Genomic DNA, 27,393 nt, shown 5'->3' with positions numbered 1-27,393 from the left:
CAATTAAGCAGGGTATGGAAGCATATGCCTGACATTCTGCATGTGCTTAGATCTGAATGAATATGAGTATACATGTGATTAAAGTTAGGCACGTGCTTAAGCCATCTGTTGAAAAAGGGCCTTTACTAGGAGTGTCCTGAGACCTCACACTTAACAGCCAGAGCAGAGTGTAAAAGTTGGCTGTCAACCAGATCCAGCAGTAGGAGTTACTCTGCAAACCCTTTGGGGTAGAAGCTGCTAGCGAGGGTGGCATTTCAAGGTAGGGGCTCTGTGCCAAGAAACATGGTCTGCACATTTTTGGAGGTACATCCTCTGAATTAGCTATGGCCTTATGCACAGCCCCTCTTGACTGTTATTCCTGTTCCTGACAGGACTGATTTGTGCAGGGTGTTATGCCTGGGACTGCCGGCAGCTAGAACACAGGTGCGTATTTATGCAGCTTTTTAAGTGCCCACATTTGGGGATTGTTTTACATAGTCCCAGAGTCTGTCAATGTACTGTATATTTTGTTAGTACAGCCTCTAACTTTCTTATTCTAATTACTGAAGTTGCACTTTTTTCATAAGGAAAACAAATAAAGATAAAATCATAAAGATTTGGGGCCAAATCCAGATCCTGTTTTAGTCCACAGAAATTTTGTGATTGATTTCAGTCCATGCATGGTTAGTATCAGTATCAGAACAGGCATTAGTCTTATTATAGTCTTTTGTTTTATTTATATACCAGACCTTCAGGGGACCTGAACTTAGCAAGTGTAAAGGCAAATGCAAGGGGTTAAGACATCTTAAAGTTAATAAGAGGTTTCAGAGTAACAGCTGCGTTAGTCTGTATTTGCAAAAAGAAAAGGATAGTCTCTAAGGTGCCACAAGTACTCCTTTTCTTTTTTAAAAGTTAATACACAGCCATTCTCAGTCAAATCCTGTTATTTCCAGTGGATTTTTATTTTCCTAACCACTAGCTGAGGTGGTGATTAATCCTAATTCCAGAGGTCTAAGAAAGGCTGTTGTTATTTACATTTTTCTTCATGAATTTCACTGTACTGTACGCCTCAGTAAGGACTCTGAAATTGATGTCCCGTGCTGGCATTTGTCCTCTCTTTGCCTTTGTGGGGTTGGAGTAATAAACTCCCCTACAGTCTTCAGTCTTAAGGAATGTGCTTTGCTTTCCTCCCCCCACGCCACCCCACACACACTCCAGTTTGGATCAATGGTAGTGAACAAAGAATATTTTCTTTTGTCTTGTTGTAAAGTTTCTCCAGTGCATACCTGAGAGGTGGCCTCCTTTTCTCATGTGCACATGGAAAGGGTTCGCAGCCCATTGCTAGATGCAAACTGGAATTCCATAGGAAAAGGAGAGAATCAATTCTGGCCTTTAAAAATCTGTTAAAGGCAAAATCCAGATCCTCTTGATGTCAATGCAGGGGTTGAGTTGTGTTCAGTAGAAGCAGGATTTGGGCCAAAGGGCTCCTCTAGTAACACAGGATTTCCCATATTACATCATAACATTGTCTGTTATTTCTGTTTCATTAGTTGCTCAGCTGATCTGTAAGGCCACTTACTCTCTCCCTTTTCAAAAGGGATTTGGGATTAGCACTGATTCAGCCATTGGGGACCAGCTAATGGTATAGCTGCACCAGTGAAAACCTAAAGTATGGACAAGAAGTTATGCTTTGCACTGGCTGAGATTACCCCAGTTTCAAACATCAATTCCTACATCAATTACTGGCCACTGATTGCTGAATCTCATGTGCAGACAAAGTTGAATCTCCCCTTAACACCCTCCTCTCCCACAATTTCAGTAAGTAATACTTTGAGGGGCAGATGGGATGAGCTGGCACTTACCTTATGGGGAGGAGGGGGAGAATTGCATCTATTTGACTGTATATCTCCGACCTTTATCCTTCTCTCACCCTTCATATGTTACTTGTCTTCTTCAGGCCTGATTCTCATTTACATTATGGCCTCTTCACACCACCAGAAAAGCATAAAGAGGCCTTAGTATAAATGAGAAGTGGGTCCTTAGATTGTAAATTCTTTGGGGCAGGGACCACGTCCTCACCTGTGTTTGTACAGTGTCCAGCACACTGCAGCCTGATCCTGATTAAGGCCTCCAGGTGCTACCATAGTATAAATGTTAAATAATAATAACAACTAAAGCCTGAAGCTTCAGAGGCTGACAAATCAGGCTTGTAATGCATTTAGCCAATTGTGCAATGCTGTGCATAGGGGAACAGACCCTACAAGCAGAGCCGGATTAACTCAGGGGCTTTAGGGGCTGCAGCCCAGGGCCCTGGGCTAAGGGGGGCCCCAGCGCAGCAGGGCTCAGGCAGGCTGTCTGCATGCCGTGGCCCAACGCTGCTCCTGGAAGTGGCTGGCTGTTGGCACATCTCTGCAGCCCCTGGCAAGGGGAGGAAGCTCCGTGCACTGCCCCTGCCCCAAGCACCGTCCCCGCAGCTCACATTGGCTGGGAACACGCTGTCCCCAGCGCAGGGCCACAGCATGCAGGCAGGCAACCTGCCTGAGCCCTGGTGCGCCGCCGGCCGGGAGGCACCTGTGGTAAGTGCCTCCTGGCCAGAGCCTACACCTTAAACCCCCTCCTGTACCCCAACCCCCTGCCCCAAGTCAGAATCCCCTCCTGCACAAACTCCCTCCCAGAGCCTGCATCCCTCACCCTCTCTTGCATCCCAACCCTCTGTCCCAGCCTGGAGCCCCCTCCTGCACCCAAACTCTCTCCTAGAAAGAAACTAATATAACAGCTGTTCTAAGGTAAGAAGTAGGCTATTTTGAATTAACTTAACTATATTCTACATGTTTTAAGACTGAAATGTAACCACAGAATGGCTTTATGTTAATTAAAAGGCAAGTTTAGTATAGCGTTAATAGCCTCGATGCCATAATTGTGATCATTGTTTTAAATTAGGAAAAAGACTTGTATACAGGGGCCCCACAAAATTTAATAGCCCCGGGCCCAGAGGAGAGTTAATCCGGCCTTGCCTACAAGTGATCAATTTATGTTCTGAAGCATGAGATTTAATTATCCCTTGTTTTCAGTGCAATAATTCCTCTTGAGATGCGAAAGCTGAATACATTTCACAAATCTAAATTTGGGTTTGACCAGTTGTAGGTTGGTTCACTCTTTGCACTTCATTCAACTTAGACAAGGAACTGTGGAACGAGTTTGGTCAGTTTCACTTCCTGGATCTCAGTGCTTGTACAGAAATGTGATAAATTTATATAGAATTGTCTCACTTTTCTTAATTTCACACATATTTTCTGATTTTATTGGGCCAAATCCTACTGTCCCCACTCACTCTGACCAAACTTCCATTGACTTCAATGGGAGTTTTGTGTGCACTATCAATGTAACATTAATCCCTGCATAAGGAAGACTTTGGGCAATACTGCCTAACATAATCTCAGGAAATATTTTTGCAGGTAGGCAGTATTTTAATGCCATTACCTTCAGAGATAATCAGTATTGGTATGATATATGCAATTAAAATACTTTGCACTTATAAAATACTTTGCATTTGAGGATCTCAAAGCACTAAAATACACTAATTAAAAGCCTCTAAAGAGTCCTCTGAGATATGTAAATTCTATACACTTAAGGGAACTGGAGACATGGAGCGGTTAAGTGATTTGCCCATGGTCACACACCAAGACAGTTGCAGAGTTTCAGCTAGGCATAGATTCCAGAACTCCTGACTAATAGGCTACTGCTATAACCACTACATAATGCTCTCACATTAGTAGTTAGCACAACTTGTTTGTGTTACAAAAAGGCCTGCAAACCAATTGATGAAGAGATTATTTCCCATTTCCTCACTCTTGAATCCACTGACAGAATCTCTTGGGTAAGTGATGGATGTTTGTAGTGTATTTGAGATGATTTATAGTTCTTTGTTACACAAATGCTTCAGCATTCTTCCCCATACCCTCCCAACCAGCCATTAGTCATTACATCTTAATGAAGATCAGGCAAGTGAACTCTGGTTAATGACCCTAATGATATTGTTTGGAGTTTCTTGTGAACTCTTTGTTTACTGTGGAAAAAAATGGCTCAGTGCTGCACTACAAATGAAGAGCACAAGCAAAATTGTTTTGTACATTGTGCCCTCCCGGGGACTTCATACAAATACTTCCACTTGCATGCTGGAAAGTCAAAAGGTTGGCGGAGAAAGTGTGCCATAAATCAGACAGATATTGACTGTAGGGAGGACTGAATTGATGTAATTTTTCATCTCAAAGCTTGTAATTAAAACAGTGAGCATTACAGAAGAAAAGTAACTTAAATATTCCAGTTGAAATTATTGTGGCATGTATTGCTTAGATTTCTCAGATGTTGGCAATACAAACAATTGGCCCGTGAGAATTGTATTACAGAAAATAACTTTGGTGATGTTGATACTAAAATGTTGCTTCGTTGGAATTTTGTTTGTTTTACCTTCAAGAACACCAGAACAAAAACTGTATCATTTGATCTGCTATAAAGTTTTAGTAGATGTAACTTTAATGTTAAGGCCCTGAACTTTCTTATAATGAATAAATGCATGAATTAAATTAAATGTTGATCTTTATCTATGCAAAGCACACTGGTGGGCCTGAACAGCTCTGCTTCAAATGGCCTATTTGTACTGGCCTCTAATATTTTCTTGTTTAAGCCTGGTACCAGATGATATGTATGAGACTGGATCCAATATAGCTGTACTTATAGCAGTAAGCATTAAGCAATGTACATAAGCGTATGCTTAACTTCAACTTCGGAGTTACTTAATGTTAATACGTGTTTAAGCACTTTGCTGTATTAGGGCTAAACTCAGAAGGAAATGTTTATAGGATGACCCTTAAAGAGAGGGCCGATCCTTTGTAGTCACTTGAGAATCTTTCCAATGACTTCAGTGGGTTTTGGATCAGGCCAATAGATGAGATGCTAGGAGAGGTGACACAAACAACACAAACAAGGCAACATAGTAATAAATTCTCAATCCACCCTGTGGGAAAGTATCTGGAACTTTGTAAGTCAGTTTTACATTTCTAAGTCTATACCTACAGTTGGAGTTGAGAGTGTGATTCCCCACTCAAAGAGATATACTCACGATAGCTCTCATCGAGCTATGCATTAGACACAGTCTAGCTGCAGCAGCATGAGAAGTGAGATGGGCTAGTCACCCCAAGTATGTGCATAGGGTCTCTGATGGTACATGCTCTGGGCAGGTAGCCCCTCCCACAGCTCATGCTGCCGCAGTTACATTCTAATTTTCACATGCTAGCTCCTTGAGAGCTTGTGCACATATGTCTTCTTGAGTCGGGAATCAACCGCTCAGCTCAACCTGTAGACATACCCTATAATGCAGTGTTTCTGCCCAATAGAGCTGATGACCCAAACTTCCTTGTGAAGTGATTGATAGGAGAGGGGTTGGCCTATCAGTTCTTTGCAACCAGCTAATTATACTGTAAATCAGGAAGATGCTGACACATGTGAACAAAAAGTTGTTTCAGGCGCTTTTGTCCTTCTATTTAAATGAGGTGCTCCTTTAAAATTAGGTGAAACAGTCGTGTTGTTAACTTGCCATCAGGGACATACAAAAGAACAAAATGCTGAAATGAGGCCCATAAAGATGTTGAACAGTTTTATGACTTGGATGCTGCATTTTGTATTTCGGATTTGTTTAATAATCTGACATAAGTGACTAAAAATGTATATGAAGGAGAAAAGAACATTGGGAGCTAAACTCATTGTTTTATCAGATTGTTTGTATTGCTCTTCCACCATTTGATGCTGTGACACATATGTTCAGCTTGCAAACATGCAAAGAGATTGTGTACAGGCCTGGATCCTGCCCTCTGCTTTGAAGGGGCACCAGGGGTTGTGGAGAGGAAGGATGCAAAAAGCTTCTTTTACGCTCACAAGCCGCAAGAGTAGGATCCCAGCATAACATCTGGCTAGCTCACTGGTCTGCAAACAACAGCTCCAACAATCACATCAAATACTGCTATGTAAATTTAAGGCATTGCTTCCCAGAGAAAAAATATGCATACCCGGGCAGAAAGAAACTTAATTATCTGATGTATATTATTTAGCCTAAATGAATAACTGATAATAAAATATATATAATCAGTTAGTAGTAACAGTAGAATTACAGTACTACATAAAAAGAAAAGGAGTACTTGTGGCACCTTAGAGACTAACCAATTTATTTGAGCATGAGCTTTCGTGAACTACAGCTCACTTCATCGGATGTAGCTCACGAAAGCTCATGCTCAAATAAATTGGTTAGTCTCTAAGGTGCCACAAGTACTCCTTTTCTTTTTGCGAATACAGACTAACACAGCTGTTACTCTGAGTACTACATAAGGATCCCAACTGAGATCAGGGAGCCAATGTAGTAGACCCTGTCCAAACATAAAATAAGAGACATTCTCTGCCCTGAAGAACTTGCAGTCTAGACAAGACAAACATAGGGTTAAGGAGGAAGGAATATAATATACAAGCAGAGTGAAGAGTGATGATCAGCAAACATCTTGTTAGTTCCAAGTTTTGGGTTTGGTTTGGTTGTTTTTTGTTTGTTTGCAATCATTTTAATAAAAGATCCATCTATTAGATCTCAACTGGTCATGTCCTAATCTGTGAGAGGTTTCCTGAAGGAAGGAATAATAGAATGTAAGTATTTGCTGGGCCAAAGCCTAGAAGCAGCCGTATACATCGAAGGATGCAATCCTGTTTCACAGGCACCCATAGTGCCACCATGTGGTACTAATATTCATGTATGGCAATAGGTCATTGGGAATCAAGTATGCATGAGTCCCCCTAATAACTTGAATTATTTTTTTAAAAGCGGCTTAGTGATTATTACTGTATTTTTAAAGAATGAAACTTCACAAAGATTATCTGTCAGTTAAAGAGACTCCAGATGCACAAGATACCATAAAGTGAAAGGTTTCAGAGTAACAGCTGTGTTAGTCTGTATTCGCAAAAAGAAAAGTGAAAGAAAAGAGTTACTGTAGTTTGGAGGAATTAATTTCATTCATGCAGGTTTTTAAAGGTATCACCATCCCACCTACATGACAATTTGATCTGATGTGATTTAATGTTTCAGTAGAACATCATTTGATTCAATATGGTGTCATTTTAATGCAACGATATCATACTGCCGCCATGAAGACATTTTTATAATAATTTGGCACGCTATAATGACATCTGGTTACAACGGCATCGTGTTAAGAGAGCTCTGTTGTCAAAATAATGTTTTGTTGCAATATGGTGATGTTTTGGAATAGCAGTGTCACTCGTTACTGTTACGCTGTGATATGACCTTTTGACATGTTTTTATTTATTTATTTTGGATGCAATTTGGTTTAATGCCATACGGTTAAATTCCTTTGCTGCACAAGTTGTAGCGCTTCACTTGCCAAGTCCCACTTTTCACCAACTAGTGGACAAGTGCATTTTTCAAGTTGTGCAGTAACACCTTAACTCAAAAAGTTCATATGGAGATAGTTATGGTCCTGATGTCATGATATTTTTAAGGCACCCGGGTTACATTTTGATACAGGAGCACTGCACGCTGATAGCAGCAAAGCGATGTGATGTTCCTTTGGCTTGATCTAATGACTGGGAATCACGATGCACTGCCTTGTATTGCAAGGACACCATTACAGGCCATTTCGATACAATCTCCACAGCAACACAATCCAAGCTGTAGCTGCAGCACAGATCAAAGTATTTTCCTCACTGTATTTTCCACTGAACGCATCGGATGAAGTGAGCTGTAGCTCACGAAAGCTTATGCGCAAATAAATTGATTAGTCTCTAAGGTGCCACAAGTCCTCCTTTTCTTTTTGCAAAGTAACAATGACACACGTTGTCCAGCTGTGCCCGCTAACCAAAGTCCGGGGTGCGCCCCGAGAGCTCCACTTGGCCACTCAAGACGCTATGGCTTGGCTCAGCGAATATGCAAACGCTAAATAAATAAAAGGAGAGCATTACATGGTGTGGGGGTATCACACCATCCCATGAGGGTGTAAGGGGACCACGTGTCACCGTGACGCAACGTGTTGCTGTGACGGCATTACATTACACTGTGATCGCGTGATGCTGTGACCGCATCGCGTCGCCCTGCAAGGTGTTGCCATGACAACACCACATCATCCTGGGGGCTGCGAGGGACCCGTAGCTGACATGGGCCCTGGCGGAAAGGGACCTTCTGGCCTTGACCTAGCCGGAAGTGACGATTTTCTCCTCCCGGACCCACGATGGTGGAGCCATGGGCAGCCCTCAGCCGCAGAGCATGCCGGGTAGCGCCGCGTTCTGGCCCATGCGCAGCGCAGAGCATGCTGGGAAGCGCCTCGCCGCCGCGGTGCATGCCGGGCAAAGATGGATTCCTACGGGCTGTTCCGGAAGCTGGGGGCTGGCGCCAGGTTCGACCTGAAGCGCTTCAGCCAGGACGCCCAGCGCTTCAAGGTACCGCCCGGTCCCGGTCCTCGCGAGCCGGCGCCTGGTTCCGCCCGCCACGGGGCCGGGTCTCGTGGTTCTGGTCCCTCCTCCTCCCACCCCCCGGCTCTCGCGTGATGGGCCGGTTCTGGCTCCTTGATCGATCTCCCGGTCCCTGGTTCTGGCCCAGGCTCCGGGGCCGGGTCTCTAGCTGGGTGCCCAGTCCTGGCCCCTGGTGTTGCTAGTTGGCCGGTCCTGATGCCTGCCCGGTTCTGTCTCTGACCCTGATGGTTCCCCCGCCCAGATTCTGGTTCTGGCCCCCCGCCCTTGGTGGATGATCTGGCCCCAGGATCCCTTCCTCGGTTCCTGGTTCCGGCCCGCTCTGGTGTTTGTTAGAATAGTCCGAGCAAAGCACTTTTCGTTGATACTGAAGCAGTTCATTCAATCGGTTGAGTTCTTTCTTTTCTTTTCTTTTCTTTTCTTTTCAAATTTCAGGTGGTAAAAGTGAGAGACACTGAATTTGACTCTCCAGAGAGTCTTGACTTTTTTGGAAGCAAAGATACAAAGCTTCCAAGTATTTCTGAAAATGGCCTGGGAACAAATGGCTCCAAGAAATCCAAAGCTAAAATACAGCGACGTGAATCGCACATGGATGAGAAAGTAGATGACTCCGAAGAGAGGCTTAATGCAGGGACTGCAAGGAAGAGAAAACAAGACACAGGGAACTTTGAAGGGAAGAAAAGGAAGAGAAAGACCCAAGGTAGTGAGATTCTTCTCTTCTGTACAAGAGAATGTGCTTTAATTGCTTAAGTAACAGAAACAGAACTTGAGTAACAAATCTGAGAAATCTGACTTGTATGAACAAGTGTAGGAATCACCAAGCAAAATAAATTTCTAACACTAATAAATTGTGTTATAACAAATGCCATGAAACGCTTGTGAACGAATACAGAATACAGCTCTAAAAGACTAGTACTTGATTCTTGTTATTGTCTTAAATGCCTGCTCCGCAAAGGTAATTTTCCTAAGGTTTGTTGTTTTAAAAACGAGTTTTCTTAATTCCTTGCTTTCTGAGTTAAATTTCTCACTAAAATTAATTTAAAAAAAGTTTCTCACTGATGTCTTTGTATTTTAGTAATACTGAACTCTGATACCACTATCCAGATAATCCCACTCTCTCTGTTTTTAAAAAAAGAGAAGAGAGAGAGGTGCTAGGATGCTGCAGAAGTCTTCCATCCAAATTAGCTAACTGCTGAGGAAGTCTCTCGAAGCCTGATCTCCAACAATTTTGTTCCAGTATAACTGTGTTGGTTTTGGGAATGGATGCAATTATGCTGGAATAAAGGTGCTTTATATGGGTTTAGTTTATTCCCTTCCCTGGCCTTAATTGGTCTGTAATTTATTTTATGGTAAAAATCTGTGGAAGTTACCCGCTATGTTCTTGGCCGAAGAGGCTGGAGAAATTTTTTTTTGGCTGGCTGAGTTCAGGGCTAATGAAATAATCTTTCCAGAATGCAGAACTAAGGCCGTGGTGTCTGATTCTGCAACCATTGGAGTCAATGGGAACATTACCATTGACTTCATTGGTCTTAAGATCAAGCTCCTAATGTCAATTCCTCCTACTACATTATTCTTTGACTTGATTTTTTTTTTTAAATAATGCACATTCATTGAAATTTTTAGAACCTGTTTCAGTCCATTCTGATGTGGAAAATGATGGGATATTGTGGATGTCCTCTTTGGAAACAAAGATTAAAGATACAAGAGAAAAGGGGGAAAAGAAACCCACTGCAGAGAAACTGGAACAACTCAGACAGCAAAAGGTGAGGCTTGCTTATTTGAATGTAACTAAAAATAGTTGTGTGCTCACTTTTATGAGCATGTCATCTGGAAGCTGCAGTCATTTGCTGTGGCTTCTTTTGCGATAAAGTCAGTATAGTGTGACAAAGGAATTGGAAAATTGATCCAAATGTGTGTATCTTACTAGTGTCACAAAAAGGAACTTAATCTAGGGTAAGTTAATAACTAGCTATGATTCTATACAAACACTTGTTGAAGTGCTTAAGTTAATGCACGTAAATAGTGGACTACAGTAGAACAACAGAGTTATGAACCCCTTGGAGGTTGTTCGTAACTGTGAAATGTTCCTAACTGTGAACAAAATGTTTTGCTTGTTCTTTCAAACGTTTACAGCTGAACATCGACATAATAGAGCTTTGAAACTCTACTATGCAGAAGAAAAATGCTTTCCTTTTATTTTTTTAGTAGTTAACATTTAACACACTACTGTATTTGCCTTTTTTGGGGGGAGGAGGGGGATCTGCTGCTGCCTGATTGTGTACTTCCTGTTTCAAATGAGGTGTCTGGTTGACTGACTGGTCGGTTCTACTGTATTCCTTTGTGTAAATTTAAGCACATCAATAAGTCTTTGCAGGATCAGCATCTTTATCTGTAGTATAGCAGATGTTAATGGAGAAACCTAAATGCTGACAATAAAGCTGTAAAGGTTGTGACTGTTCTGTAATTTTCTTCTAGGAAATGTTTTTTTAAAGCATTAAGTTTGAAAACTATTTAGAGCATTTATGGGTTTTTTGGGGGAGGCATCCTTGTGTGGTTGTTAAGAGTACAGGAATGGGAATCAGAAGACTTGGGTCCTACTTTCAGTTCTGACTCGAATAAGTTCCCACAGAGAGCTGAAGTCACATTTTCACATCTGTAAAATACTACCTTCGTAAAGGTCTTATGAGGCTTAATCAATTTATCTGAAAATGCATTATTGAAGAATAAAGTGGCTGCTGCTATTTTCTGACACGTTGCATAATTTTTACATTTTGCTTTCTAGATAAACCATTTCAGAAATAAACACAAGATTAGTATCCAAGGAACAGATCTCCCTGAACCAATTGCCACATTTGAGCAGCTTCAAGCAGAATATAAAATCCAGCCTAAAATAATGCAGAATATTCAAGCTGCTGGCTTCCAGGTCCCTACGCCAATTCAGATGCAAGCCATTCCAGTCATGCTTCATGTAAGTCTCCTTGTCTTACACTTTGATAGACAATGAGATGGTATAACTCGGACAGAGTTCCCATTGGGGACATAAAAATGTTATTTTAAAATAGATTAAACATAGTACTGTAGTTCATCCTCAGATCTTGTGATAATATAACTAGTGGAAACATCTTATAATTTAACTTCCTCAAATTCAGTATTTTTTATTGCTAGGAAACCAGTTTAAATATAACCTCAACTTGTAGTAGGTGCAATATGGCTGAGAACCTTAACTTCTGCATTTCCTGATTTTTTTTGTGGGGGGGGGTCCTAATATGTAACCCTAACATTTGTGTTAATGCAGCTTTTTGCATTTAATAAAAAACACTAAATGTAAATGTTCAGCTTTTTCTTGTTTTATATTCATAGGGTCGGGAACTTCTGGCTTCTGCTCCCACTGGATCAGGAAAGACTTTGGCTTTCAGCATTCCTATTTTAGCACATCTGAAACAACCTATGAATAAAGGATTTAGAGCTCTGATCATATCGCCTACCCGAGAACTTGCTAGTCAGGTAGAGTTTTTTTTAAGTTGTCATAAAATAATTTTGCACTGCATTTGTAAGTACTCCCATTATTCTGATTCAGAAAAACAGAAGCTTGATGGACCTGTTTTTCTTTCCTACCTTCAGACTTTATCTGATAAAATTCAAGTGTATATGAAAGAATGTTCAAAGAAATGTCTGTCTTCTGTGACTACTACACTTTGGGGTATTATGAAATCTAAAGACATGGTTAGAACAGGAGACTGGGACTCAAGGCTTCTGGATCTTGTTTTAAAATTCCATTACAACTTTTAACACTTATGATCCAGCAGATGAGCACAGGAAATGTTAGTACTACCTTATTTTCTGTATTTGAGGTAAAAACATCCTTTTAAGTCTTAATCTTAACTCAAGTAATCAATTTCTTCTTTGTTTGTGGAGTTCCATTTTACATCAATGGGATTTTTGTATATGTAGTGAGAGCAGCCAGTAAGAGACAAACTGGCATGCAGACCTGTGGGGAGAATTTTGTGCAAGTGAATAATTCGTGTTGGAAGCCTGAGTTTTGTGATGTCAAAAATACTTCAATTTAAAAGTTGTTGGGTTTTTTTTTTCAACCCTGAAATCTAAGTGGTTTTTGAAGCTGTGTATGTCTTACACTCTGTGTAGGTTTGTTTGTTTGTTCCAAAAGATACCCCACTATGTATTGTTGTATATTTCAGACCCACCGAGAGCTAGTAAAGCTGTCTGAGGGGTCTGGATTCAGAATACATATGATCCATAAAGCAGTTGAAGCAACCAAGAAGTTTGGACCCAAATCATCGCAGAAATTTGGTAATCATTCTAATGACTGCACAGGATTCTCTGAAGTCTTTGAAACCTAGAACACAAGTTTTAAATGATGTATGATTTAAATGGGTCAGTAAGTGCCATCCAAGTCCTGTAGTCACTTGCTTCTGTGAATACATTATCCTGGGAATCAAGACGTTAAAAGCGGTGGAGGAGAAATAGCTCCAGAAATTAAAAAGGGGAGAGCTACCTCTGCTGTTCAAAACAAATGCCACTTGAATACTGGAAAAGCAACTTGGGGTGGTGAGGAGAAAACAAGCACTCTGATAACTGACTGTGCTCTGTCATTCGGCTGTTGGAATACAGGCATGTAGCTAAGTTTGGTTATGGAAAGCAGAGTGGCAACCACTTCAGTGCTTTGTGGTGGCTTATTAATGTAGAATCATTGGGCTCTGCTATCGGAATCTTATCCACTACACGTTGTAAACTATAGCTACTTAACAAGACTTAGCTTTTATATAACTTTGGATGTTAACAAATCCTCACAACACCCTTATATTTAAAGTAAATAAATAAAAATGAATGGCAGATGGGATAATCAGAAACACAGGGAGATTAAGTGACTTGCCCAAGGCCTCTCAGCAAATCAGTGTCAGGTCAGGGATTAGTGCTCTTGGGTCCAAGGTCTGTGCTCAGATCATTAGACCATGCTGCATGTCTATTTCAACATGCTTTTTTCCCTCCTGCTTCTCTTTAACATTGTTTTGCTTTTCCTATAGATATACTAGTGACTACTCCAAACAGACTCATTTATTTGCTGAAACAAGATCCTCCAGGCATAGACTTGACAAGGTATGAAGTGGGGGTTTTTTTAAGTTTGTTTTTGCTAGTGACTTTCTTCCTGTCAGAATCTCTGAACACGTACTATATCTATGCATGCACAAAATTTAAACCTATTGTGTCCTTTCAGGACTTATATTTTAATCCCAAGGTGCTACTATTGAACAAAAAATCTTGTTTTTCCTAGAGTTGAATGGTTGGTGGTTGATGAGTCAGACAAACTATTTGAAGATGGGAAGTCGGGGTTCAGAGACCAGTTAGCCTCCATCTTCCTGGCATGCACGTCCCATGTTGTCAAAAGAGCCTTGTTCAGCGCAACCTTTGCATTCGATGTAGAGCAATGGTGCAAACTCAACCTGGACAATGTCATTTTGGTATCTGTTGGAGCAAGGTAAGCGTGCAGGTATTGACTAGGTCTTCTATTCCTCAGCTGTTCACTTACTGTCACAGTTTCAGCCATCTCAACAATCAGATCTGCGGGGCAGTATTATGGGTCCTTTTTATGCAACAGGGGAAGGTAATGTTCTGCTTTGAGTATTTATTTGCTGAGAGCAGGGAGCATTACCTTGAGGAGGAGGAGGAGGGAGAAATTACTGCAAGATGTGAAGTATTTCTTTTTTCAGTAGTAAACTTCTTATACCTGTAAGACACTAACAATGGCTTATTTCTGTGTGATTTGATTTTTGTTTCAGAAACTCTGCAGCGGAGACAGTAGATCAAGAGCTCTTGTTTGTTGGCTCAGAGACAGGAAAACTACTGGCAATGAGAGACCTTGTTAAAAAGGTAGTTATGACTGACTGAGCATCCTCTTCCTTGCTTATTAACTTACTAACTCTGCTGCAGTGCAAAATGTACTGCATTGAAAAAAGAGCGAGTCTGCCTGCCTATGAAAACGAGAAGGCCTTCTGTATATTTTGGTCTCAGTTTTTTAACCCATACTCAAGTAAAATAGAGACAGAATTTGTACAGTTCATTATAAATTAAATTTTACTTGAAAATATTTTTATTGTTGTTTGTAGTCAGGGAGCTGCTCAGTTCTTTCTTCTAGATTGAAAAATAGATTGTTGCTTTCTATGAGGCAAATTTAGTCCTCATCCCAAAGCCCAGGCATAACTTGTCTAAATCAGAATCTGCTTAATCCAGGCCTCAGGAGAGTTTTGTCAGTCAAAAATCACCATCTGAAATGTAAACTATGCAGGCTGATTAAATCCATGGCAGCACAGTACTGAAGTTGAACTGAGATGGGAAAAGGACTTGTAAGCAGAAATCCTGAGAGCCTTACACAAGCTTGTTCTCTTGCAGGGATTCACTCCTCCTGTCCTTGTTTTTGTGCAGTCCATTGAAAGGGCTAAAGAGCTCTTCCATGAACTCATTTATGAAGGAATCAATGTGGATGTCATCCATGCAGACAAAACACAGCAACAGGTAGGAGTCCGTAAATATAGTCGTCTTGTACAGAAACTGTTCAGAAAGCAGATTGTACGTGCTGTCGTGTAAGAACTAGAACATCCACCTGTGGTAGTTAAGTGTGACAGTTGGTCTTGTGTCATGACTGTGGGTTCTTTTGTTTGGAAGGAAGGTGGGAATTGGACTTACTGTTTAGTATAATGTTGGCAGATATCCATACACAAACCCTCTTCCATTCTCAAGCTGCTAATTAGGAGGTTACTTAAACAATTTGTGTTTCACCAGAGAGATAACGTAGTACACAGTTTCAGAGCTGGGAAGATTTGGGTGCTTATCTGCACAGCCTTGCTAGCACGAGGGATTGACTTCAAAGGAGTGAATATGGTCATTAACTATGACTTCCCAACCAGTGCCGTGGAATACATCCACAGGATAGGTGAGTACGTGTTCTTTGACAAAGCAGGATGTGTGGACTCGTTCTCTGTCTGTGTTAGCTTTTGAATGGAGAGTATTGTCTGGTGTTTAGAGTACAAATCTTGGCATCAAGCCTCCTGGATTACCCCAACTCTGACGCTGACTTTGCCACATCATTTAATCTACTTCATGCCTCCATCCATCTGTAAAACTGGGTTTCTCGCCTACCTCCCTGAGGTTTTATGATCCTTAATTCTTGTTTGTAAAGTGTTTTTTATATCCTTCGTAGTTGCAACTTATTACTCTTAATCATGAACTACATGGCTAAGTGCCAATATATGACTTTGTAGTTTTCAAACTGCACTTGGTGATAGTTAAGGAGGAAGAATTACTTCATTAAGCTGCTGGAAAGTATTAAAGTTAAAACTCTTAACATTATTGCATGATTGGTCTTTGACAGGTCGTACTGGAAGAGCAGGACACACAGGAAAAGCAATTACTTTTTTTACTGAAGATGATAAACCTTTATTACGAAGGTAAATTGGGAAATGTGACAGTGATGCTCCTTAAGTTTCAATCCCACTTTGCGGGATTCTTTCTCAGAACAAACAATTACCACATGGTTGTGCGTTTGGTATTAAATTCCTCACCCCGGCATAACATTTTCACACTTTTGTATCCACCCCGAAGTATGTAAAACTAAAGTGTGAAGTTTCAGTTCTCAGCTTTCCATATTTGGAACTGCAAGGTGACCTGTCATCAAATTACCCTTTAGTGTGGGACCTTGAGGCGGTTTGTGAATGCACTGATAGAGAATTCAGTGTCCTCTCACTTGTTACATTCAAACCCAATAAAGGCAATACAAGGGACTGACATATTCACAACATGGTTTATAAGCAAACAGTGAAATATCAGGGCTCGTTAGTGGAATTGATGAACGTGTGACTATTTAATAGCAGTAAGGCCAATGCAATTGACCTGGTCTGCCACGTAGCTGTGGGTGCTATTTTTTGGTCCTCCTAAGTCTTTTGCCTTGCACTACCAAACAAAACTGCTGATAGTTTTTTCAAAAAGCTTCTGCATTCTGCAGTGGTTTTGAAACTACAGTCCTAGTCTCATCGCTCAGCCTACTGATGCTTGTGAATTAAGTCTTTGGCAAAACTTTCCTTTTTGGCTTCTCATTACTCCGATCCCATTAGTATAGTAATTATGGTAGATAAGTGATTTTAGTTTCAGTTCATTACAAGCCAGTGAACTTGAGTGTTTGTTTTTCTTCCAGATCATTTGATGGTTACTATTTTCTCTTTCTGCTTCAAACTTCCCTGGCTCATTTATTTTCATTGCAGATGAGAAGTAACCCAGCTATAGTTGTTCTGCATTAAATAACTATATATCTACTCAGGAATTCAGAACTTTATTTGATATTTTCCCCCCCTCTCTTCCAGTGTAGCCAACGTTATCCAGCAGGCTGGCTGTCCCGTGCCAGACTATATAAAAACCTTCCACAAACTGCAAAGGTAAGGTTGCTTTGTGATTTGTGTGACATTTGAGATTGAGAGTTGCAAGCAATTTGCTAGATATTACTCTTTTTGTGGAGGTGCTTCCAACTTTTCTTCATACTTATTGTCAGAATTAATATTCTACATTTTATGAAAGGTAGTTAAAATGGGGGTGGGGGATAGGGGTGGGAAGGGGTGAAGTTTGATGTTGGCCTCTTGTTTGTAGCTCCAGGTGCATTAAACAGATGTGAGCAAAACACATTGGTAAACATAATTAAATTACATGTTGTGTGGATAAAAGAAGGACAAGAGAGACTTCCAGAACTTAAGTTCAAACTACTAAAGAAGTTAACAAATCAAATACAGATATTTTCATTTTTAGTCTGAATGTTTATATTGGACAGTTCTTACCTGAGGACAGAGAGAAACAAAACAAGGAATGTTTTGCTGTAAGGGAATATGATTCTAGTTTTTCTTCCTTCTGATTAGTTTACACGTTTATAATTGGGCAAATCTATAGCTGCACTTTTAGGAATAAAAATAGCTGTGACCAGAGTTTCTTTTTTAAGAAAGTAGTCTCCTTAAATTCTATAAAAACAATTATCCCCTCTGAAGCCTCAGGCTGCTAAGAATCTACTCCTAGCATCCCTGGTCCTGCAGTGAGCTTTGCATAGGTGGCCCTCATTGCAGGATCAGAGCCCTAATGAGGGTAAAATCCTGGAGGACTGCCAGCCTCTAACACTGCCCAACTGCTAAGAGTGTTTCTGGAAGTTTGTAGAAATTTCCAGAGTGGTTTGTAAAAAACACTACTTGTATCTTTTTCATATAGGCCTGACCACTTTTAACACAAAGCTAGAAATCTGTGTATATATACCATTTTTCACATGTTTCAGCAATGCATAATATTTTTAAAACCTATTTAAAATAAAGATGGGCTTACTTGTCCAGACGGAAGCAGCCACGCTGGGATAAGGACAAAGAAGGGGAAACTCCAAAAGAGAGAGCTGGCTGAATTGTTAAATCCTTGGAATAAATCAACTGTACAAAATTTGCATTAGTTGTTGGTAGTTATTTTTTGGAGGATCTGAAGGTATTGTATGTACCTAGTATGTTTATTTCAGATGTTGAGCTGGCCTTTAACAGAGCCTTAATCTTATTTTCCTAAATGCCATATTCAGCAAACAAAAGAAGAAGCTGATTAAGAAACCATTGGAAAGGGAGCACATTCGTACCACTCCTCAGTACTTATTAGAAAAAGCCAAGAAAAAAAAGTAAGTGGTTTCTTTCAAAAGGGCCTGAGGGATAATCTATTTTTATTTACCTACAGGGAGAGAGTGAACTTCAGATTTTAAAAAAAGAGAAAATTGTATGTAAATTTACTGTGTACATGGATAGCTCAATTGACCCTCTAGAGACATTATCCACAAGATAGGTCCAGCAGTGGCACCAGCGGTGCAAGTTTCCCCATGTTGCCCGTCAGTGTGCTTCATACCTGAACTGGATGGATCACCACTGGTCCAATCTCAGTAGCCAATTCAGTCCTTGACCTCTCTGCTGAGACTGCTAGTAAGGGTGCCAGTTTATGGTGTTGACTCTTAGTGCAAACATCTGTTCATTGGGAACCAGATTGAGGCCAATAATTCCTTTTACATGCCACCAAATAACTATCGGATGGTAGCAATTCAGCTCATTATGAAGCTGGGTTGAATTTGAACCTGTGACGTTGAAGTACAGCTCTCCAGACAAACTGTCAATCATCCGAGCCAATCCATTCCCCTTCCTGGAAGTTTTTAAAAAATATGAAATTTTAACAGAAATAACAAACCTGTAGTCATAGTTCACGGTGGCTTAACCTCTGCAGTCAAGAAGACCTAGAATCTCTCTATCTCTCTCTGGGTAAGTGGAACAGATTTCCTGGGGCTTGGGCTTGACTGGCAGAGACATGCATCTCAGGGTGACATAAGATGAAGAGAAAGTATTACTTATTTGAAGAGGCAAAAGAAGGTTGCTGAATGGTACGCTGGATTACTATAAATGCTGAATGTTTAAATGATGGTGGTATAAACTCACCCCCTATTTTTAAGACCATGTGAAAACTGGTTTTACTCGTCTAATTTGAGTCCATGTTTGTGCACATGGGGATCTGGCAGAGTTGACTATCTTTGGCCATAAAGGCCTTGTACTGCATTAGAGATAAACTTCTGAAGATTGTTGCTGTTAGATGCTTGTTTTATGTTAAGTGCACTGAATGTTAAAGTCCGCGATGTAGGTAGGCAAAAAGACATCTGTAATGGGAGGCTAATGAGTGGTTCAGATACGTGGTTCATCTTTCAAGCATAAATATGCTTGGATGCCTTAATCTCTAATTTGTTATTTCTCTCAGGAAAATTATACAGAAAAATATTAAGGAAAAGAAACCCAAGGAGGCAAAAAAATGACTCTCAATTACAGACTGGTCCAGAAGGTTGACTACATTGTATAAATGATCCTGCCACCTGACAAACTGAGTTTGAAACTACCGCCTATCCGAATCATAGACATGGAAAATGTAGGATGGCAGCAGAGGATTGGGGAAAGAGACTGTGATCACTCACTGCCAATATTTCTTCCTTTTTTTATATATATATTTAGTGTTAACACAAGAAAATTCTTAATGGAACACTGGTGGAGGAAGTCCATCAGAGTACTTCTTATAGAAGTGCAAGAGCATGCTCCTGTAATGAAATACCCCAGGCATCTGAGCAATCACTCACAAATAGCATCTACTTGGGTTACAAGTGTTATGTGGTTCATTATCGTTTCTTGAGAACACTGTTTATTCTAGACTGAGGTATAAAACCACCCTTAGAATATTTTCTGAAGTTATGGCTAAGGGGGTGAGATATGTAAGATCAGAGCACATAAGCTTTATTATTGTGCTGGGTAAGGATAGCTGTTGAAGATTTCCTTAAGCACATTGCTTCTGTTAATTTCATGTACAGGATAGACTTTAAAGACCCAGTCTTACAACTATATTGACTCCATATAAATCAATTTGAAATAAGAAAGGGACAGGGAAGCATATTAAACAATTGTAAAAACACCACTGAAGCTTTATTGTAGGGGTGATCTTAAACCTCAAAATCGAATAAACAAGATCTTCAGAAGGAGAGTTCTAAGACAAAGATTCCTCAGTCTGTTCATGTATCTTTGCAGAATAAGTATGCAGACATTGTTCCGTTGATTTGTTGCATAAGAAAAGGAACACACCCCACACTTTATTCTGCTCTCTCTTCACTTGTTAAATCCACTTTGTTCATACACTGTTTCCTTACCACATAGTTCTAATAGTGCAGTAGTGGCTGCTTCTTCACAAGGATAATCCTTTCACGTGTGACTGTCCTTGTTGTATTGCAGCAGAGCTATCCAACACTCTTACTAAGAGTTCCACCTCCTTAAGGCTTTGTCACTGTTAATCCATTTTGTAAATGGATCCCAGCCATGCATAAATTATCTACTGTAGGCTACTGCTGAGCTGATCTGTTCTGTTCTGTTGAAGTCTGTAGCCATTTTCTAAGATACAAGTTTTGTAAAGTAAGATAAAATAAAAACTGATCAACAGTCACTTCAGATTCCTGCTTATTTCCAAGTTAGGCTCAGATTGCATTACTTTTCACACATCTATTGTATGATGTCTGTAAAACAATACATTTAATGGGGATTATGTAGGAAGTGGTGTCTTGTTCTGAAATCTAATCTGCCTGAATGCAGATGTGCATCTATCATCTAAAAGATTTCCCCAGTTCAATAATTTCAAGTCCCTACTAAAAGTCATAGAGGACCTTACAGCTCTCAAAAATACCAACAGATGCCAGTTGGAGAAAAAAATATAATGGGAAGTGTTTGGTAATCTTAAATAGAAGGGTTACCACTACTTCCCCATAATAACATTACTAAATTGTAACTGTCAGTGTCCCAGTTGCTGTGGTGCATGCTATAGGATAGCAGTAACAGGAGGAAACCTATTAGCTCATGGACCTGGGTAAAATTCCTAGTTAATGTCATGGGATCATTAATGTCCACACATTCCAGCCAGCATTTTATTTTTTTTAAGGATTTATTTGCAAAAGAGAGTGAACTGCAGTTTAGCTATTGTAGCAGGAAAGAGGCCCGAGTTAGATATGAATATGTAGTTTCTGAAAGTTTAGGAAGTACACCCAGCACTAGACCACTGAGCAACTTAAGCAGCTGTGTATCCCATAGTTTGTACAATTATTTTAAACATCGCTAGTTTATGCCATAATTTTTTTATGGTCTTTATACCTGGCAGATGGCAAATAGGAACAGTCTGGAATTTTCATGCTTCCTAATATGTGTGGGCAGGCTTCTTGCTGATCTCATGGAGAGAGATGAGCTACTGCTGCACAGTTGCATGAGTAGCCAGCAGCTCACACTTCACCTAATCACAGAGTGCTGAAGTTAAAATAGTTCTGTACTTTTAGCCAAACACAACTGAAGTGTAAAGATACAGTAATACTCCTGCTGCACTCTGAAAATGGGATGAGTAGCAAATTAGCTTGAACATATACCAAATCAACTAGCTTATCAAGCATTTGTACGGTGTACTGTACAACGACTACTGCTTTCCCTGGTACCGGGAGAGGACAGTGGCAATACTGGGAGATGCAGGGTTCCACCATCAGGACCGGTGCACATAGCCCATACACTGCTGCTCCTCTGCAAAGTAGCAGCATGCATCCTCAGCTAGAAGATGCTGCCATCAGCACAAACGGACAGGAAATTGATGGAAATGGGGCTGTGTTCCTACGTTCCTGATCCTGTCACTTCCTGCAGTGGAAAAAAGACTCCTGCTTTTTTCTTTCTTCAGGCTGTTCCCCAGAGCATCAAGCATCCAGGGGACAGCTTCTAGCCTGATGCAGCTAATGGGATATAAAAATGACAATTATACTGGCTATTACTGTAGATCTACTTTTTCCGGATCAGAACTAAGAGAGAGAGATGTAGTCTCGTGCATAAAAGGAATGGGTTTTTTTAATCACTGTTGGGAAGAGGAAATGGAGGATTCTGAATTTGTTTCAGTTCTAGCTCTGGCTTGTACTTATAGCTTTAGGATTGTGACATCTACAATGTTGTGCTTTAGAGACAAGCTGCAGGTCTTCAGGGAGAAGGTAGTGCTGAAAGGGCAGACTCCATTCGAGTTCAGGAGCAACGAACCTCAGACTACTTGCAACTTCATTTCTCTGATACAGCACAGTCTTTCTAAAGTGTTTTTGGTGCTGCTTATAAACAGTGTGCATGCAAATTCTATTTACACACCTTTGTAAGATATTTGTCAGGAACAGTTCAGTTGACATCAAGGTACCAAACAGGTGACAATGTTAACCTGAACACTGAGACAAAAGTACAGCAAAATTTCCATTTTTCCACTTTTGCATTTTGAAGCACTGAGCCTATTGAAGTAGACCAGAGCCGCAGCTTTACCCCAGAAAGCAGCTTGATGTTATTTTGGACAAATGCTTCATGAGTTTAGATTCAGATAGTTTGGTGTCTTCCTAAGAGACCCTCCTGAAACCATTGCCTTCTGCTGCAACAAGACAAATGATGGTAATCTACACTCTGAATGTCAGTATTCTTCACTTCTTGTGCTTAGAGGGTATAGGAGCCTGAGGAAAAGTGATATGCTTTATGAAGTCTGCTTTTTTTTTTTAAGAGACTAAACCTAAATGTAAATTCCACAGCTTAATTTTGTGATTGTTACCATGAGTGCATGGATATGTAGGAACAGTTTTTGTTAATTATCCAAGATGTTAACATAACTGAAGACATCCTGTCTAGCATATTGTTCCTGGAGTATCGCAACAGATTTTGTTTACTGAATACTAAGATAGCTTTCAGGAACCTTGGATGAGAGATTTACAATTCTTAATCTTGCATTTCTACCTCATCTCTAGCATAGGATTTCAAAGAATTTTACAAACATTTTTACAATACTCATATAGAGTAGGTAAGCACACCCATTTTACAGAAGGGTAAATTGACCCAATGAGACTGACATGGTTATGACTGTACAATGACAGTGTAACAGAAACCAGCTTGTCTGCATCCTGAGACCCTGTATTAACCATTTAAACTACCCACACTCCTATTCTAATGAGTACTGCTTGTTCAATGCTTTTTAGTTCTTTGCTTGAGAGTGGCAGTTTGGTGCTTGAACTAGCAATGTGTAAAAAATGCTATGTGGATAATAATCTGCAAACTGCCCACATGATGTCAGTTTAACCTACATGAATAAGGGCACATCTGACTATGAACTATAATTACATCACACTTCTCAGTATAATCCGTTTCATACTTTCTTATAAAAGGTGTTGGTAATATACGATGCTCAGTTTTAAAAAGGTTTATAAGCACAGCCATAGTGTGAGCAAACTTCACTTGTACAGTTCTGCTACTACATCTCCATTTTAACCTCCAGGACTCATATTTATGTCTGTCCTGTGCCCATGCCCTGTTATAGCTCTGCTAATATGCATCTGACACCTGACCTCCTGCAGCCCCTGCTATTCCAATGCTGCCAGCCCTCCAGAGCAACACTTGACAGCTGTTCTTTAAAGCCCAGATCCTACAAGCACTTAAGCATGTGCTTATCTTTACTTCCCTGTGTAGACCCACTGAAATCAAGGATTTATTTGAAATCAGTGGGACTCCTCAAGGCAGTAACATTATGCACATGACTATGTGTTTACAGGAACAGGGCCTACATTATGTGATGAGGACAATGGGGTGTTAGGAAGTAATAAGAGACCAACCAAACTCAGTACTTGTGGTCTTCTTAGCAGCTGGAGCCATGAAACATCAGTAGCAGCACTGCTGATAGTTGTACCTGAAGCTCTCCTTTTACTCAAGTAGTTTATGATACAAAAATAAATAAAGCAGAATGTCATCTTAGAAAAAACTGAGTAAGAAAGAATGGTTACAAGTGAGGATTTTAAATATCATTTTAATACAAAGTTTAAGCATATGCATCACTGTTTGTGGTGATTAATTTTAAAAGGTCTCTCTAGGATCACACATATCCCTGTTGCCCTTAGGACAGTCCCCATAGGATCTCTGTGGGGTACCTATATCCCATCCCCAGGGCAGTGTGGGTTTTTCTATAGGGTTGCTGTAGGGTATCTAGAGGGTTGCATATATCCCATTCGCAGGGAGGGCAGTGTGGGGTTTTCTGTAGGGTCGCTGGAGGGTGTTTGTGGGGTCGCAGATATCCCATCCCCCAGGGAGGGCAGTGTGGGTTTTTCTGTAGGGTCGCTGGAGGGTGTCTGTGGGGTCGCAGATATCCCATCCCCAGGAAGGGCAGTGTGGGTTTATCTGTAGGATCGCTGGAGGGTGTCTAGGGGGTCGCAGATATCCCATCCCCAGGGAGGGCAGTGTGGGTTTATCTGTAGGGTCGCTGGAGGTTGTCTTTGGGGTCGCAGATATCCCACCCCCAAGGAGGGCAGTGTGGGTTTATATGTAGGGTTGCTCTAGGGTATCTAGAGGGTTGCATATATCCCATCCCCAGGGAGGGCAGTGTGGGTTTTTCTGTAGGGTCAGTGGAGGGTGTCTCCGGGGTCGCAGATATCCCATCCCCAGGGAGGGCAGTGTGGGTTTATCTGTAGGATCGCTGGAGGGTGTCTAGGGGGTCGCAGATATCCCATCCCCAGGGACGGCAGTGTGGGTTTATCTGTAGGGTCGCTGGAGGGTGTCTAGGGGGTCGCAGATATCCCATCCCCAGGGAGGGCAGTGTGGGTTTATCTGTAGGGTCGCTGGAGGGTGTCTCCGGGGTCGCAGATATCCCACCCCCAGGGAGGGCAGTGTGGGTTTATCTGTAGGGTCGCTGGAGGGTGTCTAGGGGGTCGCAGATATCCGACCCCCAAGGAGGGCAGTGTTGGTTTATCTGTAGGGTCGCTGAAGGGTGTCTCCGGGGTCGCAGATATCCCACCCCCAGGGAGGGCAGTGTGGGTTTATCTGTAGGGTCGCTGGAGGGTGTCTCCGGGGTCGCAGATATCCCACCCCCAGGGAGGGCAGTGTGGGTTTATCTGTAGGGTCGCTGGAGGGTGTCTCCGGGGTCGCAGATATCCCACCCCCAGGGAGGGCAGTGTGGGTTTATCTGTGGGGTCGCTGGAGGGTGTCTCCGGGGTCGCAGATATCCCATCCCCCAGGGAGGGCAGTGTGGGTTTATCTGTAGGGTCGCTGGAGGGTGTCTCCGGGGTCGCAGATATCCCATCCCCAGGGAGGGCAGTGTGGGTTTATCTGTAGGGTCGCTGGAGGTTGTCTGTGGGGTCGCAGATATCCCATCCCCCAGGGAGGGCAGTGTGGGTTTATCTGTAGGGTCGCTGGAGTGTGTCTCCGGGGTCGCAGATATCCCACCCCCAGGGAGGGCAGTGTGGGTTTATCTGTAGGGTCGCTGGAGGGTGTCTCCGGGGTCGCAGATATCCCATCCCCAGGGAGGGCAGTGTGGGTTTATCTGTAGGGTCGCTGGAGGGTGTCTCCGGGGTCGCAGATATCCCATCCCCAGGGAGGGCAGTGTGGGTTTATCTGTAGGGTCGCTGGAGGGTGTCTCCGGGGTCGCAGATATCCCATCCCCAGGGAGGGCAGTGTGGGTTTTTCTGGAGGGTCGCTGGAGGGTGTCTAGGGGGTCGCAGATATCCCACCCCCAGGGAGGGCAGTGTGGGTTTATCTGTAGGGTCAGTGGAGGGTGTCTAGGGGGTCGCAGATATCCCATCCCCAGGGAGGGCAGTGTGGGTTTTTCTGTAGGGTCGCTGGAGGGTGTCTCCGGGGTCGCAGATATCCCATCCCCAGGGAGGGCAGTGTGGGTTTATCTGTAGGGTCGCTGGAGGGTGTCTCCGGGGTCGCAGATATCCCATCCCCAGGGAGGGCAGTGTGGGTTTATCTGTAGGGTCGCTGGAGGGTGTCTAGGGGGTCGCAGATATCCCACCCCTAGGGAGGGCAGTGTGGGTTTATCTGTAGGGTCGCTGGAGGGTGTCTAGGGGGTCGCAGATATCCCACCCCCAGGGAGGGCAGTGTGGGTTTATCTGTAGGGTCGCTGGAGGGTGTCTAGGGGGTCGCAGATATCCCACCCCTAGGGAGGGCAGTGTGGGTTTATCTGTAGGGTCGCTGGAGGGTGTCTAGGGGGTCGCAGATATCCCATCCCCAGGGAGGGCAGTGTGGGTTTATCTGTAGGGTCGCTGGAGGGTGTCTAGGGGGTCGCAGATATCCCACCCCCAGGGAGGGCAGTGTGGGTTTATCTGTAGGGTCAGTGGAGGGTGTCTAGGGGGTCGCAGATATCCCACCCCCAGGGAGGGCAGTGTGGGTTTATCTGTAGGGTCGCTGGAGGGTGTCTCCGGGGTCGCAGATATCCCATCCCCAGGGAGGGCAGTGTGGGTTTATCTGTAGGGTCGCTGGAGGGTGTCTAGGGGGTCGCAGATATCCCACCCCCAGGGAGGGCAGTGTGGGTTTATCTGTGGGGTCGCTGGAGGGTGTCTAGGGGGTCGCAGATATCCCATCCCCAGGGAGGGCAGTGTGGGTTTATCTGTAGGGTCGCTGGAGGGTGTCTAGGGGGTCGCAGATATCCCACCCCCAGGGAGGGCAGTGTGGGTTTATCTGTAGGGTCGCTGGAGGGTGTCTAGGGGGTCGCAGATATCCCACCCCCAGGGAGGGCAGTGTGGGTTTATCTGTAGGGTCGCTGGAGGGTGTCTAGGGGGTCGCAGATATCCCATCCCCAGGGAGGGCAGTGTGGGTTTATCTGTAGGGTCGCTGGAGGGTGTCTAGGGGGTCGCAGATATCCCACCCCCAGGGAGGGCAGTGTGGGTTTATCTGTAGGGTCGCTGGAGGGTGTCTAGGGGGTCGCAGATATCCCATCCCCAGGGAGGGCAGTGTGGGTTTATCTGTAGGGTCGCTGGAGGGTGTCTAGGGGGTCGCAGATATCCCACCCCCAGGGAGGGCAGTGTGGGTTTATCTGTAGGGTCGCTGGAGGGTGTCTAGGGGGTCGCAGATATCCCACCCCCAGGGAGGGCAGTGTGGGTTTATCTGTGGGGTCGCTGGAGGGTGTCTAGGGGGTCGCAGATATCCCACCCCCAGGGAGGGCAGTGTGGGTTTATCTGTAGGGTCGCTGGAGGGTGTCTGTGGGGTCGCAGATATCCCACCCCCACGGAGGGCAGTGTGGGTTTATCTGTGGGGTCGCTGGAGGGTGTCTAGGGGGTCGCAGATATCCCATCCCCAGGGAGGGCAGTGTGGGTTTATCTGTAGGGTCGCTGGAGGGTGTCTCCGGGGTCTCACCCAGCGCGGCAGTCCGGTCCCGCCAGGGTCTGACAGACGCTGCCCCGGGCGCCGCAGGGGAGGCCCGGGCCGGCGGCCGGCGCAGCGGGCGGGGCGGGGAGGCCGCTCTGCCCCGGAAGTCGGCGCGGCTCAGCTGACAGCGGCGGGGCGGAGCGGGAAG

General features: G+C 43.0%; 2 protein-coding genes across 2 annotated transcripts in view; both read left to right on the top strand.

Moving 5' to 3' along the window:
* HNF1B (HNF1 homeobox B) overlaps positions 1-4,550 on the top strand; it is an 81,214-nt gene extending 76,664 nt beyond the window's left edge. Inside the window, exon 11 of the transcript XR_012665307.1 lies at positions 372-4,550. The gene's annotated coding sequence lies outside the window, so the exon portion shown is untranslated. The remainder of the gene's footprint in view (positions 1-371) is intronic.
* A 3,768-nt stretch (positions 4,551-8,318) lies between these two features.
* On the top strand, positions 8,319-20,520 carry DDX52 (DExD-box helicase 52). Its single transcript, XM_048824209.2, has 15 exons — positions 8,319-8,463; positions 8,929-9,193; positions 10,117-10,256; positions 11,276-11,461; positions 11,854-11,997; positions 12,690-12,801; positions 13,536-13,608; positions 13,784-13,987; positions 14,289-14,379; positions 14,899-15,021; positions 15,289-15,439; positions 15,878-15,953; positions 16,863-16,934; positions 18,095-18,187; positions 19,300-20,520. Exons 1-15 carry the CDS (start codon positions 8,377-8,379, stop codon positions 19,352-19,354), a joined length of 1,872 nt encoding a protein of 623 aa, XP_048680166.1. The 5' UTR covers positions 8,319-8,376; the 3' UTR covers positions 19,355-20,520.
* The last annotated feature ends 6,873 nt before the right edge of the window (positions 20,521-27,393 follow it).

The sequence above is a fragment of the Caretta caretta genome, chromosome 17 (genome assembly GCF_965140235.1).
Source record: "Caretta caretta isolate rCarCar2 chromosome 17, rCarCar1.hap1, whole genome shotgun sequence".
In the NCBI taxonomy this organism is placed as follows: Eukaryota; Metazoa; Chordata; order Testudines; family Cheloniidae; genus Caretta; species Caretta caretta.
The sequence above is the reverse complement of the archived record's forward strand: the minus strand, read 5'-3'. Positions and strand labels throughout refer to the sequence as shown.